The sequence below is a fragment of the Lonchura striata genome, chromosome 3, assembly GCF_046129695.1.
Source record: "Lonchura striata isolate bLonStr1 chromosome 3, bLonStr1.mat, whole genome shotgun sequence".
Lineage (NCBI taxonomy): Eukaryota > Metazoa > Chordata > Aves > Passeriformes > Estrildidae > Lonchura > Lonchura striata.
The window spans coordinates 9639347-9656108 of record NC_134605.1 but is presented as its reverse complement, the minus strand read 5'-3'; the positions used below and the strand labels follow the sequence as shown (position 1 = coordinate 9656108).

General features: G+C 33.8%; 1 protein-coding gene across 1 annotated transcript in view; it reads left to right on the top strand.

Moving 5' to 3' along the window:
• The window catches only part of SPATA17 (spermatogenesis associated 17), an 83538-nt gene that overhangs the window by 8303 nt on the left and 58473 nt on the right, over window positions 1-16762 (top strand). Inside the window, exons 4-5 of the mRNA XM_031504245.2 lie at window positions 2082-2132; window positions 7722-7825. Of these exons, the coding sequence (XP_031360105.2) occupies window positions 2082-2132; window positions 7722-7825 (155 nt within the window). The remainder of the gene's footprint in view (window positions 1-2081; window positions 2133-7721; window positions 7826-16762) is intronic.

Genomic DNA, 16762 nt, shown 5'->3' with positions numbered 1-16762 from the left:
GGAATCATTTGCTAAATGAAGGGGAATTGTAATATTTCATTATTATATGAAGCTGGTATGCATGATGGCCATATTTCCAGTTTCCTTTGGAAGGAGATGCAGTTGTGAAAAGTGAATATTTTATGTTATGTAGTTTGACACCACCCCCTCACACCACAGTGGGATATGCAAGATCAGACCTTAGTTGCCATTGACTGGCAGAGTTCTTCAATACTTGGCCAAGCTCAGAGTCAAAGTGGTCCCACATTGTCTCTCAGTATGGATGATATAAAGAGCATAAATGATGTAAGGTCTCTAATTTATGTTCCTCAATGAAATGGGATGCATTCAAACCTAAGTGCTCATAGCTTTAAAATATGAGAAGAATAAACAAAAAGGTGGAAAATTGTTTAATCACTGATGGACAAAAATCTCATGAATCTTTTTAAGCTTAGGAACATTTTAAGCTTCCATTAAAATGTATTTTATCTATTTTGTGGTGTGGTAACTCTTATGTTCACTTCCAAAAGGAGCTGCAACCCAAAATTTTATCAATTTAATCAAGCAGTTTAGATAGATGCTTAAGTCAGGCAACCATTATTTCAATCCATTATTAGCTATCTACAGTTACTATCACTCACTAAATACTTATGGAGAATAAAGGGGAGAGAGACAGTCCATTATTTATTCTAATTTGTACATTTGGGGTAGATTTTCCCTTGAATATATACATGTATATATCTGTGTATGTATGCACATCCACACATATGCGTGAAACTTCTTTGAACTTTAAGAATTCTGCAATTTTCTTTCATATAAGAAATATATTTTGTGCTGTTTCCATTATTAGTAGATTGGTATGATATTAAAGTGAGCATTTAAAATGCACCTTAATTAAACTGCAGGAATTATGCCTTGCTTAATGTAATGAAGAAAGAGAATTTAAAATGAAGTAGCATCATTGTGTTCATTTGTAAATAACATATTGCAGCCAACTGTTTCTTAATTGCCCAGACTGTTGATAAATAATCCAGTCCTGCTGCTCTCCACAGACAATTTGCTTTGGATCAGACTAGGCAATTCAAATAACACTAATTACAGTGAAACCCTTTTATAGTGAATTCCTGTTTGCCATGGGGGAGAAAATCACTATATCAGGGGAAAGCACTTTTGCCTTTGATTTGTGTCTAAAACATGAGAAACACATAAAAGCTGCATGTTGTGCTAAATAAAGGACATACTCTTGCATTCAAAGTACTTATATTTTACTTTTTATGATACAATTGTGAATTATGTTCATTTTGCATTTGTAATTAGAGGGCGGAACAGATGTGAAAGCTTAGTTTAAAGTGATGTATCCATTAAAATAACCTATGCTGCCAAGTGATTGCTTAGTATAATAGGGGATTTGTTCACTATGAGAGGAATTCTACTTTATTGGAAGGAAACCAGGACTTCAGGAAATGTTTTCTATATCAGGGGATTCACTGTAACATGGTATCATTGTATTTATGATTTTATGATGTTAAAATGCATATTAAATGAAACAAAATTCCCAACGATTACTCGGGAGGCAGCTAAGTACATAACATTTAGTACAGATGGTTGGAAGGCACAATTTTGCTCCATCACTGCATCCGTATCCTTGAACGATTTCGACTGAAGACAGCATTTCTCTGAATTTTTCATTAAACCAGACATCTTGAAATATGAATTCCTTTTATGTTTCTGTGAGTTTTGGCTAAAAGAACCCCAGTGAATAAATCATACAATACTACATGTCACCAGCACTTGTGAATATTTCTGCTTTGTTATTCTACTCTCAGTAGAGCACCATTGATTATCAAACTCAGCGGAGAGCATTTTATGATCATATATCTCCATTAGCTCCTAGTTTGACTACCATAGATTTTTCTGGTTAAGCCTGCATTATGTATTAGGAAGCCTATCTCTTCAATACAAAGTTTGATTTTATTCTCTCTAAGCTTAGAACTCTTATTATGTATTATGTATAAAGATTCTTATCTTTTATATGTAAAAATAGCTGGACTGTCTTTGTGTAACTGAAATATGTGCCATTTTTTTCTTTTTTTGATTCACAGAGAGCATATTTTATTAAGAAGCTGAAATTCTACAATGAAATGGCTGTCAGGGTAAATATTTCTTCACTTGTTAAACAAATGAAAAGTCAATTGTGCTCCGAATTTACTTTTAATAAAATGAGCAAAGCAGAATAATATACACTTGATTGATATGCTGATGGCAACAGCAGGAAATACTACATAGTTAAAAATTAAAGTTTCACTGAGGAGTCAGGGTTGTATTTGAAAACTGTAGCTGAATTTGTGGTACCTGAATGTGTCTTTCCCAATTTAAATGCCCATTGGACCTTATCATGTATGATACTGATAAAACCCCCAAACATTCTATCTGCCAGTGTTCTTACAAATATAAGAACATTTGTTCTACAAAAGTAGACATATATTTGCAATTCTGACAAACTACAGGGCTGATAAGCTTGTTGATGTGGCTGTGCTTTTTCTCTTGTTAGTGTATGATATTTGCTGTATTGAGTCTCAACAGTAAGAGAGCACAGGACAATTTCATTGCTTAAACACAGAGGTGGAACTGAACTGATCTCACTAATGATATTAAGAGTGAATTTTGCTAGTTGAAGAAGTGCATAAACAGACTTTGGACTTCATTGAATCCACAGCAAATGAAGTTTGTTGTGAGTGAAACTGCAAAACATATTTAACTAGAAATTAGCTTTTTTTTCCTGAACTTTGAAACTGCACTTGAACAAATATGTAAAACAAATATGGGGAAAACATAAAATAATTTTTGGGATTAAGTCTTTTTATGTTACTTATTTCTTTCATTTTGTGATATAAGCCTGCTTTACTTTAGAAGTCTATCTTTTTATGCCAGGCACCTTATATTTTGAATTCTACCAAATGTAGGAATATGGTGGCAATGGAGATTAACCAAGGGATTAATGCAGAGAAACTCATGTAGAGTAAGAAGATTTTTAGAATGGATTTTAATTTTGTGGCCTTTCTAATTCCAGATTGACTCAGAGTCAAGAGACCTGTACTCATCAGGTGTTTTGCTTAGTTCTAGTTCTCTCAAAGGCACAAATTAGAATCTTACATTTTGTGCATGTTGAAGAACTGTAGGTGTTTAATAGCAGTTTAATACCTCACAAATGGACCTTTTATTGTCGTTGTAGTTCATTCCTTACTTAGCAAGTTTGAAAGTATTCTGCAGTGGATAAATGCTACTTACTCATGGGGCTGAGATGAGTGAGAAAACATAAGATGTAAGCCAGCTCTTACAAGTTGCCTCTGTACTTCCAGAATATATTTGAAGACCAAATTTCAGAGGTGATTATGTATTCTAGTCAAATGGAGTTTTGCATTTGGTCTTTCATTTTTAAAAGAAATCGAATGTGTTCTCATTCATTTGTAATGGAAATATAATGTTGAATCATTAGGTGATATAAATCTTCAAAGTACCATTTTTTCAGTCATGTCCTTTTCTTTAATGGAAATTTAAATCAGTAGAAAACAATAGAACAGATCTTTATTTAGTTGCAACTGTCAGAATCTGATTCTCCTCTATCTAAATCTTGTGCAGCCATATCTGCAGAGCAGACTTTGAATGCTACCAGTCTGAAACACTGAATGCTTTTGAGGTTTTTTTTTTCTCCTGTGTTTCTTGAAGAAGTAACCAAGGTCCAATAGCAAATCAGGCCTGTTTGGTTTCTCCACAGATCATGTGTGCTCAAACTTCAGGCTTTCTAAGCCAACAGTTCCTTATATTCACTCATCATGAGCTTGATTCATGATTGTGTTCTAAAAATATAGCAATAACTGTATATGTTTTTCTATTTAACCACTTTGTTTTGCCTCATGGTATTAACTATTTATTTCACTTTATAGCCACTCTTTAGAAAGGGTGTTTCAGTTTTGGCATTTGAAGTATTGAGGGCATACACAGGCTCATAGTTTTGAAATCAGTCTACATATATTGTCCTTCTGGGTTGCATTTGGTTGCAATCAGAGCTATCAGTTTTACCTTTTAAAATTAAATCATAGATCTTGTTTGGATCAGTTTCAGTTTCAAGGCAAAGTATGATTCTGTCTCTTAAAAGATTGAAGAGATTGAAGATTTAATCTTTTTTTCCTGTAAATTTTCAGCAACAAAAGTAATCCTATGGCAAAAAAAAAAAAATCCACGAGCAGATGGCTTTTGATATATCAAGGTTTTGCCATTTGTTTTAGTGCTTAAAATAAACATTATTTATAAGACCACTTACATTTTGATGTTACTTAATGAGGAATATGCATCATTGATTTGACTAGCTTAAGAGGTCATTTAGAACTTGCCCGTTAACAAGCTGTAATCTGCTGAGCACACAATGACTTTGTTTAAAATTATCTGTTCAGTGCTGATCAATGACAATAATTGTTTTGTACCAATCACTGTTGAAACTTGCTAATTACTTTGAAGGGCATACACACACTTGTCTCTTCTTTTTCAAGAATTTTTTAAGCATTCACCTTGGAATTAAAAGAAATGCAGTTATAACATTATACTTCTTTATAAAAGGAAATATTTAGAACTTTTACATTGAAAATATGAGCATCATCAGAAGCTTTTTATATAAAAAGGTCTTTCCTAAAGAGATTAATCTTCAGTTTTGGGATCTCTGACATACAGCATTACGGGAAACAGAAATCAGGCATAAAATAATCTGAGACACTATGCAGTTTTTCTTAGGTTTCATTCAATTGAAATCAGTGAGTTCATTCTGAACAGAAAGTGCTGTAAAAAAAGGTAGAATGCAGCACTTAATTGGTATACTGAGCCCTTTGGAGGTAATTATGGCTTGGTACTATTTGAGCCTTTTGTCTTTCAGTTTGAGTTTTGATCCTTTAACTCAGAAATATCCAATTCTGCATTTATAACTGTGAGGTGAAGACTGTCAGAAAGAGTTTCAAAGGGACCATAATCCTGCATTAATGAGCACATGGCTATATGGGAGCCAAGTTGCTCTTGTTGAGAAATTTTGAAGCCAAACAGAAAAACAAAGCTAAGATCCTTATTCACATGCAAAGGATTTTGCTTAATCCCAGATCTCTGAAGGCATACTCATTCTATGCTCTTTCTGTATTCCTTTTTAACCCAATAAGCTTCTGTATGAGAAGATATGAAAGAAGAATATGAAATTTACTATCACCTTGTGCAAAGCAGCATGTCTAGAACCTTTCTTGTTCCTAGAACTCTCATTTGTTCATATTATAACAATATGTAGAGGTCCAAACCCCTTTCATTAAAAAAACAACAAAAAACTAAAACAAAAGCAAAACTTAGACCAAAATGAAAAAAAAAAAAAACGCAAAAAAACCAGAAACAAAACAAAGCAAAGCAAAGCAAAACAAAACAACAATAAAACAAAACAAAAAAAAAAAGCAAAAGCCGAAAAAAACCCCCAAAAACCAAACAAAACCAATCACAAACAAATAACATCATATAGGTAAAAAAATACAATTTTTGAAATTTGTTCAAGGTTTAGTTGGGAAGGGACAAAAATCCATGCTGATACACAAAGGGGAAATAGAAGAATATATCAAAACTGGAAGTTAATATCTTCTTATTCATAATAACTAACACATTCCTCAAAGAATTGCTGACTGCTTTTCTGTGATTCTTATTCTCTTATTGTTAAATCTTGCGTAAAAGGATAATTATAACTGTACCCCAAGGTGCCATCAGTTGAGGCCAAATGTTGATTTTTACTTTGAAGAATAGTGTTTGGGGGTGTGTGAATGCAAAATGGTGCCAAAGTATGAAATATTCAGCCCTGCCTTGGTGTCATTTTAGATGGCTCCAGTAAAAGTCTGGAGGTGGAAAAATTTTATACTTTTGTCAGTTGTCACAGTGGTACAGAATTGGACTGCTCTGGAACTGGTAGGAATGGAGTGAGTTTTGCCTGTTACTGAAGAGCACTCCCAAGACTTGATCATAAAGAATCTGAAATTACTGAGTGCAGTTGTTACTGATAATCTGGGCATTTGACAGCTTTTTAAAATTAGCTTCTTCCTGACTCAAACACAAAAGCCATGACATTCTTTTCCTTCCCTTTTTTAAAAAAGTTGCTTATTTAGAAAGAGGTAGGCTAGGAAGAAATGGCAAATAGCACAAACACATGGGTTTCACTCCACTTAAAAAGTCATTCCGTGGTTCTGGAAAGAGAAAGGTTGATGTAAAGAAAAAAAACTTCCTTATAGATACACTGAAAAGTCTGGTAGCTACATGCCCACAGGAAAAGGAGAGTCCTTAGTACATTGCAACATTTTACTTTTCTGTGCGTTTAGATAAGGGGAGTTGCTTCTGGATAGTAAAACCTCCAAGTTTTTGCTTTTTAGGTTCTGCCTTTCAGCTGTTATGTCTTTTAAGATTTCAAAGATATAAAGGTCAAAGAGATGGATGTTGAAGCAAATAAAGCAGCTGCAGACTAGAAGATAGAAATTGTGAGATTAAAGTAAAAAAAAAATTGAGAAAAAAAGGAGACAAAATGCAATGAAGGAAATAAAGAATATTTTGCAGGAAAATTAGCAATAAATTCAAGGATGGAACAATTTAAATATGGAGGAGCTAGAGAGGAAAAGATGGTTACTCTGTTTTGCAGATGTAGACATCCAGAGTACACTGACCTCTTATGGCAAGGAAAATCAGGAGTAGGAGTAGCCCTCAGTATGACTGAATAGAGCAAGTTATATCTTTCACCTCTACATGTTGTGGCATGGGGATAAATATAACTCACCAAGTGGTGGTCCTGATAGCTTTTTATCTAATTACAGAATCATCTAGGTTGGGAAAGGCCTCTAAAGTCATTGAGTACAACCTTTGACTGATCACTACCTTGTCAAATAGACCATGGCACTAAGTGCCATGTTAATTTGTTTCTCACTCTTTCAGGGATGGTGGCTCCACCACTTCCCTGGGCAGCCCATTCCAATGCTTAATTTTCCATTCTTAATGCTTACTTTGCCATGCCAAAAAGCAAATAGTTGATAAACAAGTAATGATTTCAGAAACATCATTATTAGAATTTTCAAGTATCAGATAAGGTTTCAACACATTTGTTAAAATCAGTTCTTGTGGAAAGTTGAGTAGACTAAGTACCTTTTTTCCTACCCTTTTTTTTTTTTTCCAAATGGTGCTTTTCAAAATGCACCAAAATATTAATGCTTTTTGTTGGAGGATGCTACCTAATTTCTATTAATAATAAAAATTTATAACTAGCTACAGATAAAGAGCTTTTCTTCTCTAGGCTAGGCTTTCTCTGTTATGCAAGAGAATAGTTTTTCTTGAGAAGAATGAAGCTAATGTGGAACAAATAGACATGAATCATTTTACATTGGCGATAAAAGGAGTACAATTTATAAATGTACTTTCCAGAAAGTCTGATTCATTGATTTTCAGGGAAACCTTTTGTTCACTTTACACCTTTGCAGAGCACAAAGGTGAAAGTGTAGCAGGAGATGTTGGGGAGGTGGTGACTCAGTGCTACAATATGTTACAACCTTCACTAATTTCTTCATTGAAACTTACCAGTGCTTCTACTTGCTATCACTTTTAAGGAAAGAGGTACTTGGGATCTAGTACACATATTTGATATGCATGCAGACTTCTGATTTGAAATATACTAAGCAAGTATTTATTTCCTCCAGATCCAGAAAACGTGGCGAGGCTATTACGTTCGGAAGTATATCCATAATTTTTATGCACTGAAGAAATACCTGGAAGCTGTTTCTATGAATAATGAGTTTGTCAGGTAAAGAGAAAAGCTCTATGTGGTAAAGCATTCATTTGCTCTTCTTTTATTTGTAGAAATTTGTGGCACTAATTAAACTATTTCTTTGAGTGTAGGTTCCCCTCCATCATCAAATATATATATATATCAGTCATCATTCTCTTTATCCTGTGCCTATTCATATTGCACCACATTCTGTTTTCATTTACACTGTTATGAATTCTGAATAATTTCTTTGAATTCATTAGGTGTGCTCTGAGTTTGTACTAGTTTAAGAAAAATGGATTTGGCTATTCACCTATGCTCAGAACTTGTAGGTTATTATGCCCTAAATAGGGTTTGTTTAACTAGATTTTTTCCCCAGTATACACAAGCTAACCAAAAATTTATTTTTATAATTTGTTTTTAATATGGATTATTGACAATGAATGCAAGGGCATGATTGGATTTAAGTTTCATGCATGAGCCATACTATGAATATTAATTGGAAAGAAACTGGTGTGGATGCAGTAAAGCAGATTCTTTTCATAGTTACAGAAGAGAACCAATAGCTTGTCAGATTTCTGTCTAGTACTGTTCTTGCTCTATGTTCTTACTCTATTTCTCCTATCCATCCATTTTACTTAAGCTGAAACCTGTACTTAAGCTGAAACCTCCCTAAGATAGAGGTAATTATTTCCCTTTGGTAGATTTGATATCCTGATCCATGATCATTACTCAGACATCAGTGGAAACAAACATGAAATGCTGGGTGACCATGATCATTACTCTCTTAGTGTAAATGAAAGCTGTTGGACAAAATCCATGCAGTGTTTGCCGTTCAGAATGTCTGAGACAAATCTCAAGTACAAAATATAAGGGAGTCTAGTAAACCAGTGTTTCTAGAAATCTTGTCTAAATCACATGGCAAAGACTGTTACATAAAGCAGCATATGCATGTTATATATGAAAAAATCCAGGATTATCCAACTTGCTGTTTTTTTATGATATTATTCTACCACGGTACAGCTGGTGCTACATCCTCTTGGTTATAACATTATTTCTTGTGCATTACATTGTTACATATAATGAACCATACTGATAATCACCTACCTCTGATCTCTCATTATTATTCATTTAAGTGTATTCTATGCAGAAATTTAGGTCACAACTCAGCAAAACCAGACTTAAACATTCTATTATAGCTTCAATGCTATCTTGATCTGAAATCCCTGAAATATTCTCTCTTCTTGAAAAGGTAGAATTCTAGGATGACTAGACAAAATCTTGGAAAATAAGTGAAGCCATGACTTCTCTGGTTTAAAATCCATACTACTGGATGAATTGCAGAAACAGAACATGCTTCTCTGCTCATAATTTTTCTATCACTCTTTTCCATTCCCTGCCTAAACCTAGACCATGGCTCGTAAGTAGTTGCTTAGATTGACCTTCGATGTGTGCCAACAAAACAAGATAGCAAGTGGTATTCCTCCTGCACTGTGAACATGGATTGCCTGGAACTTTGTATTTTATTTTCCCACATCCACTATAGATCTCTTCTGGGTATACCTAACTTTGGAAGACTACAAAAATATTTGGTTTTCAGTACTTTGACATATTGATCAAATTCCCTAGTATTTAGTTTAGGTTAAAAACCATTAAAAACCATAAAGCCTATGCACTGCATAGATATTTTAACCAAGAAACACTTTTGTGCTCTTTAACATGTAACATGAGCAGTATGAATTCAAGTACATCAAAATGTGTTAAAGTTGGTCTGTGTGAGCTCTTATCTGGCAAATGATATATTGATATTTTGCTAATTTGAGTTCTGTGTTCCAGAGTTCACAGAAATACATGTCTTTCAGGTGAAAAAAAAAAAATCTGTCTTTTCAATTTTAGAAAGTTAAAAATTAATTGTTGAGCTAATTTGGACAAATGGATCTTACTGTTGTTTCTGTTTTTAAAACACATGAGTTGCCAAGTGCAATCAAGAATCACTGCAGTAATCCCTTTACTGGGGTACATTTGAAAACTAATATGTATATCACCTTCAACATTCTTCTTATGAAATCTAACAGATGTTTAGTGAGGATTAGGTGTAGGCCCTCAGCCAAACAGATTTTTCCTGTCATTGGGCTAAGCTGCTGCCAACTACTTTGGCCCCAAGGTGGCCCACTGTGTTTCTTATGTGGAATACTGAGCCAGGTGGAGGAAAGATTCTTCTCATATTTTCATTAGCCATCACATTGGCTCTGAAAAAGTATAACCTCACTGTTCATAAACATTTTTGCATATAAAAATGATTGCAACTGTGCACTGTAAAAAACACACGGAATTGTCAGAAATAGAAGGAATGCATTTATGAAATGGCTGGGTTTTATTAAAACATCAACATTATGCAAATTTACTTGTTGATAGGCAGAGAGACTGATACACTTGTGCACTCAGATTAGACTGCCTTTGAGTATTTCACGTTTCTAGAACACCATAAAGCAACACAACATGGAAGATTAAATAATGCACATGGATACATGAAACCGGCCCCTGCCTCCCCCACAAAAAAGAAAAAGATATTTTTAATTTCAAAAATTTGTTTGAAATTTGTTCTTTCTAGAATTATGATGTAATTCTGAGTTGAACTACACTGTACATTTCTCTGTCTTATCTATTCTAGAGTAACACTGGCAGAATTTTTATTTGTCAATGCCTGTGTAAAAACACATTGCAAGTCTTTCTATCTTTTGGACACCAGAGCCAGGATTTGTGCCTAATTTTCTCCTCTTTCATTCAGGAGGAGCCTATATCAAATCATCCCTCACTCATTTCTAAGAGAAACTTCAGAGGAAGTTCTCATGAAACTTTGGACATTCTGTTAAGTTTCTTATAAGAATATCTTAAAAGAGTTATTGACCAAAGTTTGTTTTCTTCTCATTCCTCCTTTATCCATGTTTTTTTTAATTAAAGGACACTTCTAAGTGCTTTTCTCAACCTGTAGCCACATCTTTACCATTCAGCTTCAATACATACTGTCCTTATTTAATAGCTGCCCTCATTTAGTAGCCAGACCTTTATCATTTGTCTTTGGTGTGAAAACCCCAAGAGAAAGTAAACTTAATAGAAGCTGCCCCAGTTTAAAGCCATAGAGGAATATAATTAAGTTTAACAGAAATTGATTTAACAGAAATTGACCTAAAATATAATTAAATAATAATAGTCATATTATGTGTGAGTTTCTACTCACTTAACAGACTGGGTATGGCACTGATAGACTTAACAGACTTAAGGCACTGCCTTGGTACAAACTGAAGATAACTCTCAGCTTTAGCTACTAGACTGGCTAAATTCCTCCAGCATTCCTATTTCTTCCCACTGCTATAGAACCACTAGGTCTGGTGGCTGGTGGTGTTCCCAGTAGAGTCCCTAGGAGTTATGTAGTGTTTGAAAGAATCCGTTCAGAGATGGAAAAGAACAAATTTGAACCCTAAACTCTGTCTACATAAGGACATACTCAGATTTTTCCTAATATTTGTACAGTTTAGCTCCAGTTTAGTGTAGTGATGAAATTATTTCATTAGTCGTGAGTTCTCTTTTACCTAAAAGATATAGGAAGTTCTTTATGAAGCAAGTAAGAACCTTGTTCTTAAATATTTATTCCACTATATTTTGTTATTTAGATTTTAGTAATAAATCCTCATCTCTAGCATCTGTTTTTACTTTAGTACCAATATGTATTGTATTCCATCTCAATATGGATTAGTTGGATGGTTTCATTTATAAATGTATGCATGAAAATAAATTTCATTATTCTCAGTGAAGTTAATGTATTTAATTTTAAGGGAAAATAGTTTCTTTTGAAACATTCTTAAAGGTGCATTTACCATCTCTAAGAGCTGGCTAAATGGTTACAAGGGGAAATATGCCAAAAGCAATTAGCATTGGCTATAACTCCATATGATGCATTAGAATTTTGTTTTACATGAAACAGTTTCCAGTCCATGATAAGCAAATGGACATCAGTTCACATAAATTAGCATGCTGGTGCCATTATATCTGAAGAATTTATGGATGATGTCAGTTGCCCAACTGTGTGATTAACTTGCAGTTCTCTGCCTAAGGTTATCTACACACTGGCCTTTAAACTGTAGTAAAGGAACTTTGCTATATGTCAGGTGTGCAAGTAGAGATAAGATTTTGGGATGTATTGCTCCATTTACTGATGAATGGCACCATTTAAATTTTTCCCTAGGCACAGAACTGGGTAAAGAAAGCAGTATCAGGAAACTAACACAGCAGTGGCAAAGTACTGGCATTGGGGTTCTTATGTAATCAAGGCAGATAGTTCAGCTTTCTTGGCTACTGAAGAAACACTGACTTAAAGGTAGCAAACTAAGGCCTGAATCTACCTTTAATAAGTATCATAGTTTACATAAGCACTGCTGAGTTTATAAATCACGACTTTCACACACTTGGAGGACCAACACCAAATTCTTCTTTCCATTGTTGGCATTAGTAGTGAGTGGCCCTGGAGAGTGTGGCTTTAATTCAAATTTGACTAGTTGTTCTATCTAGAAGATTTAGTTTCACAGTCATCATTAAGTCCAAGTCTTCAAGACATGTCAGGGAAATAGATAATACAAAGTGATAAAAATCACTTCTTTGGCAATATGTGTATTCACAAATCATTTGTGCAGCTTGATTTTTTTTATAACCCTAATGAAGAATGAAAGGAAAGAGTACTTACATGTTGCTGGTTATCTAATCTGATGTTTAGCTATTCTGTAAATATGCCTGAGAATGCAGTATGGAAAGAAGTAAGATTATCTGTCTTATTCCAGATTACTGTACCATTTCCGAAGTGTATTTTCATTAAACATGGCAAGTACTTGGCTTCTTAAAATTTTTGAGGCATAGCTATTTTCCATGGAGTGGGTTTGAAATAAATCATTCTTTGTCACAGTAATATGAGGAAAACTTGCTCAGCCCCCACCTTACCAGTTCCTTTTTGATAATGATAAGTCCATATGATGGCCATTTTCTCAAGTGTCAAAGTGTTTTTAAGAATGTATATATTGTCTTATAATTCAATTAAAGTGTTCCTCATCATTGACTGCAGAAGCAATTGATTCCGTAGTCTATTTTCAATTAGTGCCAAAACCTTTCAGACAGCTCCTTAGAATTCTTGCAACAATAAAACCCTCATTTTTATAATGTTGTTTTTCACTTGATGTTTAATTAACTACGTTATCTTCAACCCAACTTTTTTTACTTGTCTTCAATGATAGGGAGAGGAAATACATTATGCTTTTTAATGTACTTACCTGTAATTTGAATTTTCTGGATATAATCTTACCCTGTCAGCTTTCTCTGTGAGCCTTAGAAATAGAGACAAGTGCCAAGTATGTTTTCTCATATTTAAATATTAATTTGGAGCGGTAGGTAACATAATTTAAGACATTCATGCCTTTTCCAGAGGATTTTAGGCGTAAGTGCTAGATTTCTAGAAATCTTAAAACTCTAATTTATTGAGCATCCTGAAGTACTTCGGTAGCCACAAATCTGATGCTATTAGAATAGGTAAGCTATAAAAAAATGAGCTTTTGGAGTTGATAATGAAATTGAAATGAAGTGTCTAAAGTTATAGAGCAGTCAATGGCCTGTTTTAACTCCATGGGAAAACACTTTCTGAATACAGTGAGATTAAGGTAGGAACAATTATGTTTACATAGGAAGCTGAATTTCCAAAAAAAGATTCAGCTCATATCCCTCGTCAGCTTTATTCTGTTCATGTCTCTCTTGAGCAAGGAGTGGAGGCAGCCTTTACCAGGTTTTTGCTAATTTTGTGTAAATAGCTGAAGTTTTGCAGTAAACATTAATACTGTAAGTAATGTAACTAGCTGCTTAGACAAGTCTTCAATAACATGAAGGCAGTATTTTCTCTTGTATTTTTATATAGCACTAAACACATCATTAGGATAAACAGATTAAACATGAAACTTTATTTCATTTGAATCCAAAGAAAATTTTTTTTTAATCTGAATGTGTGGAAAGAAATCTGAGATCCCTGTGTACACTCAGTGGACCAAATAGTCTATGGTGTAGATGATTAGTTTTGATGAAGGTAGAATAAAACAGTGTGACAACACAGTATTACAGGAGAACAGTAGTTCCATACCTGTGAAGTTTGAAGGTGCTGTAGTGCCTGGATAGATTTTTTATTTTGTAAAAGGTCTGTTAGAATTACTGACAGCTCATAAAACATTTTCTGTCGACAAAGACTGACTAATCTTGGCCTTTTAAACTGCCTCATAGAGACAGACTTCACACTTCTGTTTTGTCTGAAGTAGGATCTTCACAGTAAAATAAGTAGAAAAGGGGAAGAGGTACAGTTTCATTAAGCTCTAACATATCACTGACTGTCAGGTAGGACTTGTTATGCTGTCCATCCTCATTTAACTATCCCACAAGATCTCTTAATGAAGTTAAGCCCCAAGTTCACTCCAGTAATTCTGTGGCAAGAGTTTGTGCAATGTAACAATTCATCACTTGTCAGGAAGGCACTTTTAGTTTATACATTTAATAAGGGCATCCTCTAGCTTGGTTAATTAGAAATGAACAGTTTGCATATTTACTAAATGCAGAGTGTCATTGCCACCACGGCCTATTGCCTACATGAATTATTTCTCTATCTGCAATAAACAGCTGGGTAATTATTACTGCCATAATCAGATAAATTCCCTCTGTAAGGCTTTTCTTACATGGCAATTCTTTGAACTCATCCAAAGCTGAACAAAATTTATGAACTCCAGCAGCTAGACCACTTTTTCATAGTGTAGTGTCCCTGTTCGCTATTTCAAGGACATGTAGACTATCATAAATATTGTGTAAATTAGGAGGATAAATATGATTACCCAAAGATTACATATTAATAAACTTGATTTTCAAAATATAATTTTCAGGTTGTAACTGATCACATTATAGCAGTTCTGGTTTATCTAATTGTAAAGACATGACAGGCCATCTATATACAGGCTATATGAGGTTATCAGGCAAGGGCTCTACCACTTGAAGACTAAAGACTCTTGAAGAAGTATATAAATATTTTTCATGTGCCATAGTCACTTCAGTTGTTTAGGTCATTAGAAGTATGACAAATATTATATGCCATTTGCTCAACTCACTTAAGCAGATTTATTGTTATTAAAATAAGGTGATGGTTCTTTTTGTTGTGCTATTTTCAGTTTAATAATGAAGTGTAAAATTTAAACGCATTCATTTATGTGTTACATAAGAAAATTGGATATTTCATTTATTTGTAGGAGCACTTTATATACAATTATATAAATAAGTTTTCTCTATGCTACCCAAGTATTCCAGCTCATATATGAGTATATCTGCAGGTACACAATAGTGAGTACTTAATTTACACATATGGATTTTCCAGAACATGCTATAATGTAGCTTATTTTTGAGATCTCCAAAGAAACAAAAAAAATCAAAAGACATGAATGTTGCTTTTCCTAGTTGGCACACAATAGCCTATTTGATCTAACACTAATTTGTTTTAATCATAGTGTAAGATCCTGTGTCTGAGTGCTGCTAGAAAGGTGCCAGTTACTGTTCCCTTACTTCATAACTCTTTATCAAACAAGTAGCATTACTCACAATTCAGCAAAATTCTCAGGGATATCAGAATGTTAAGGAAGGCCAAACAAAATAAAGTGTTCTTTAGCACTGCTCTACCCAGTGAAAGGCTTTTGAGATTAGACTCCCTTTATAATTTCCAATTTATGTCAGTCAGAGAAATAGGAACTACAGCAGTGAAGACCTTTAAAATGATCCACATCTCAGTGGTTTTTGTTATTGAAAGTGTGGTGACTTTGCACTGCTTTTTTCCAAGTTTGTGATTTAGTTTTTGTCTGAGGATGTGAAGCCTTATTGATCTTTCTTTGGCATTCAGATTTTTTTACAGTGGAAAATTACAGTCCTTTGCTTTATATTGGTGTACCTTATATCCCATGAGATATCATAGAATTGCATGAGTTGAAAAGCAGTATACAGTATCTCATGAGGACATTTTTGTCTTGTTTTAAAGGAAAAGTGTCCAAAATGGAGAAAAAAGGGGATTTAAAAATTTGTCTTTGTTAATTGTTTTTTGATTCTCTAAATAATTATAAATAGACTTTTCTGTTATCTAAAGAGAGTTAAGCCTCTGAAATGGTCACTTAGAGAAGAAAACAGAAAGACTATTTATCTTCTATTTTTACAGTCTAGAACAGAAGTGAGTAATTACAAAAAAGTGTTGGTTTTTTGTTCTAGTAATAATGAAAACAATGTTATTTGGAATCAGATTATCTTGTCTCACTTCAGATCTATCACCAATATGATGTCTATCAATATCTAATTTATAGCAGTATCTATAAAAGGCCCACTAAGCTTTGACTGAACAATCTAGTCTTGATTTAATAACATCAAAATACATCAAAATATAGTAAACACCCTTTTAATTATAATCCAGGAGTTAATTACCTTTGACGTTCAAAGTATGTCCTATAGTTCCCCACTGAAACAGTTTCACTTTTTCTTTGAACCGTTACTACTTGTTATATTCAGCTCTACTAGACTGAAAATTTGACATAAATAGCAGAGATCATTGAAAAATGTTGTCTCTGCTTAAAATAATTTCTGATACCATTTTGGACAGACCTTCAAACATCCTTTAAAATACTATTAGCAACAGAACTCAGCACAGTTATGATTACTAGGAAGTGAAAATAAAATATTTTTTCTTCTGTCCGTTTATGCATTCATTTGTATGAATGCTTTCTATCATGTGACAGAGCTTCTTCATATATCTATGAATCCTGCTTGAAATAACTCTTTTAAAAGCCATAATTATTCACATTGTGAGCATGACTTTCCTTAAACTGTGAGAAAATTTTATTTTCTCCTTTCAAATTCCTCAGACTCTTCACCTTG